Source organism: Poecilia formosa, unplaced genomic scaffold (assembly GCF_000485575.1).
Source record: "Poecilia formosa unplaced genomic scaffold, Poecilia_formosa-5.1.2 Scaffold21, whole genome shotgun sequence".
NCBI lineage: Eukaryota > Metazoa > Chordata > Actinopteri > Cyprinodontiformes > Poeciliidae > Poecilia > Poecilia formosa.
Genome location: NW_006799960.1, coordinates 412884 through 415663, shown reverse-complemented (window position 1 = coordinate 415663; position 2780 = coordinate 412884). Strand labels below are relative to the sequence as shown.

Here is a 2780-nt window from a genome sequence, read left to right as displayed (position 1 = left end):
CAACTCGTCTCCTTGTCTTCTTCAAACCTCAGGCAACTGAAGTCTTTTATTTCCTAAAATGCAGCTTCATCATTCAAAATTCAATTGAAAATTACAGTCTAGGATATGAGACGTCCACAGGTGCTCTTTTTGACTCAATTGACATTTTTTCCCCATGATTTAAGTCTGGGTGATGTTTCCGAAGAGCCATAAATGAGCCAATTATAAGATAATGAAATTAAACCTCTGTTAAAGCATTTTTTGTTACAAATTCCTCTCTGGATGTAAACAGTGGCATGTAGTTTTGTGTTAATGAGTTAAAGCTTCTTACTCATAAATATTTCAAGAAGTGTTTTCGTGGTGTCAAATTTTGAAACAATTTCTTCCAAAGACATCAACATCCCCTCATTAAAAAGAGCTTATTACATGACACTAGTGTTGACTTATCTCGTCATGTCAGGATCAAACATGAAATGGATTATTTTCAACCCAAAATTGAAATGAAACTATTTTCAGTCCATGCTTTTCATGTCTTTTCATAAAAGATGTATAAAGACAAATCGTAGATGCTTTTCAAGACCATATTAGATATGGCTCCGTCTTATTTCTGAACCTTTGCACCTTTTCAGTGGAACAAGAATACAAGTTTACAAGAAGTTATCTTGTAAACCATCAACATTTACAGGAACAGAACAATAAAATTAAAATAGAGCAATAACCATCTGGGACACTTTATTTTTATTTATTCATTTATCTTTTTAATTAATTAATTTTTTTTTTTTTTTTACAAATTTTCAAATAATTGATGTTTCTTTTGCCTTAGTTTATTTTGTACTTATAGTATGTACTTATAGTTATTTCTTCAGAATACCAGACTTGCGACTTAACTTTGTTCTTCTTCTCTGTCTGACAACATAATTTCTAAATATTAAACCAAATATTCTGGTCAGTTAATAAGTACTTCTTATAAGTACTTCCTTTTATTCTTGTGTTTTTATGACATAAACACTTTGAACTTGTTGTTGCTTGAATGTGCTATATGAAAAAACTTAACTTCATTGATTATCATTCTGTGTTAAGGAAACGGATAAAGAGTTCCAATAAGGGACAGCGTTTATGGGAAATCAAAGCAAACACTAAAGTAGCTCATTAACAGGAACACGATAGATGCCCTTTTCTGACGAATATAAAAGAGAACAGGTGAACTCCTGTCTCTCCAGAACTCTCTTCAGCATCCATCCCTCCAGCAAAACTCCAGCAAAACTCTGAAATCTCTCAGAATCAAGAACACCAGACTCCAAGATGATTTTTCTGTTCCTCTTGTTTGGTCTCTCTCTGGCTGCTGTGGTTCCTTCAGACAGACAGGAGATGAAACTACAGCGGGGCGGCTGTCCCCCGTTCTGGTTCAGCTTCAATGGACGCTGCTACAAGTACATCGCCACCTTGATGACCTGGGCTGATGCAGAGCAGCACTGTGTGAACCAAGGAGCCAACCTGGTGTCCATCCACAGTCTGGAAGAAGAGAACTTTGTCAAAATGCTGATCAGAAACTTTGATCACGCCGAGGGAACCAACTGGATCGGACTCTCTGACGCTCAGAAGGATGGAACGTACTTCTGGTCTGACGGATCTCGATTCAACTTCAAGCTGTGGAATGCAGGAGAACCAAACAACGCAGGAGGACCTGAACCGTGTGTGCTCACCAACTGGGGCTCAGCCAAGAGATGGAACGATAAAGTGTGCACAGACAAATTCTCCTCTGTTTGTAAAGCTCGCCTAGATTTGCAATAGCTGCTGACAATGTTATTCTAAATCTGTTCAGTTGTTTTAAATTTGTTGATCATAAAAGGTGCAAATGTTTTGAATAATTTCTTTATAATTGGACCTTGCTTTATCACTCCTTATCAATACTGCTTTGTATCCTAATATTATTATCTTTTAGATGTGTTGGTCTATTTAAATGTATGAGATGAAAGAAATTTGCATCTTTGTACACAATTTTATTTTGATGAAGTATAAAAAATATTTTTACTTTGTGACGCCATGAAAAACTAAGTTTTGAAGGAATCTGATAATGTTTTTAAAATTATAAGTCTTTGTTTTCAATGGTTTCATTATCTCCATCTATGTATGAAGTGAGGAATATTAAAACCATAACAGAGATTAGATGACATGTTTCACAGGTTTAATTATGAGGGAGAATAACATCTTAAATCATTCGAGTTTTAATCAATCAAACTATATTCCTGTAATAAAAATAATTAGAAGTACGTTTTAGGTTAGATAAGGTATTTTATACTAAAACAAATATAAATTGTACATCTGTAATTAGCACACTGAGTATGATACCAAAATTATTTTTGGTACTAAAATAATTTAACCTGAAGAATGGTGGGTTGGCCACTGGGGGTTTGGGAGAGATGCAGAATTAAAAATATTTAAAAAATATATAAACATGTTCTTGCAGCTGAAGGAGGAACAGCGTATCCTGCTCTCTCCCGTCCTTACTGATAACTTTGCCTGTGAATTATTTTTACAGTCACAATTTTTACATAATAACTGGATTACTTCAGACTTAAGGACTGGGAAATATTTTTTTCACTTTTATTTTTACCTTACTTTTCTTCATCTCCAAGTTGAGCTAGGGCAAAATGCCCCCGTCCGAGGCATTTTAGCTGATGATTCAAACATCAACAATGAGGCGAGACCAGCACATCCACCCTACAAAGCTCCGCAGGACAAAATGAACACCGGGAAAACAAAAGGTATGCAAAGAGTGCTTATTGTTGGAGATGAGCCAG

General features: G+C 35.3%; 1 protein-coding gene across 1 annotated transcript; it reads left to right on the top strand.

Annotated features, from left to right (window-relative positions):
• The first annotated feature begins 801 nt into the window (after positions 1–801).
• Positions 802–2637, top strand: LOC103135195 (ladderlectin-like). Its single transcript, XM_007547810.2, has one exon. The coding sequence runs from the start codon at positions 1282–1284 to the stop codon at positions 1768–1770; it is 489 nt and encodes a 162-aa protein (XP_007547872.1). The 5' UTR covers positions 802–1281; the 3' UTR covers positions 1771–2637.
• Positions 2638–2780: the final 143 nt, after the last annotated feature.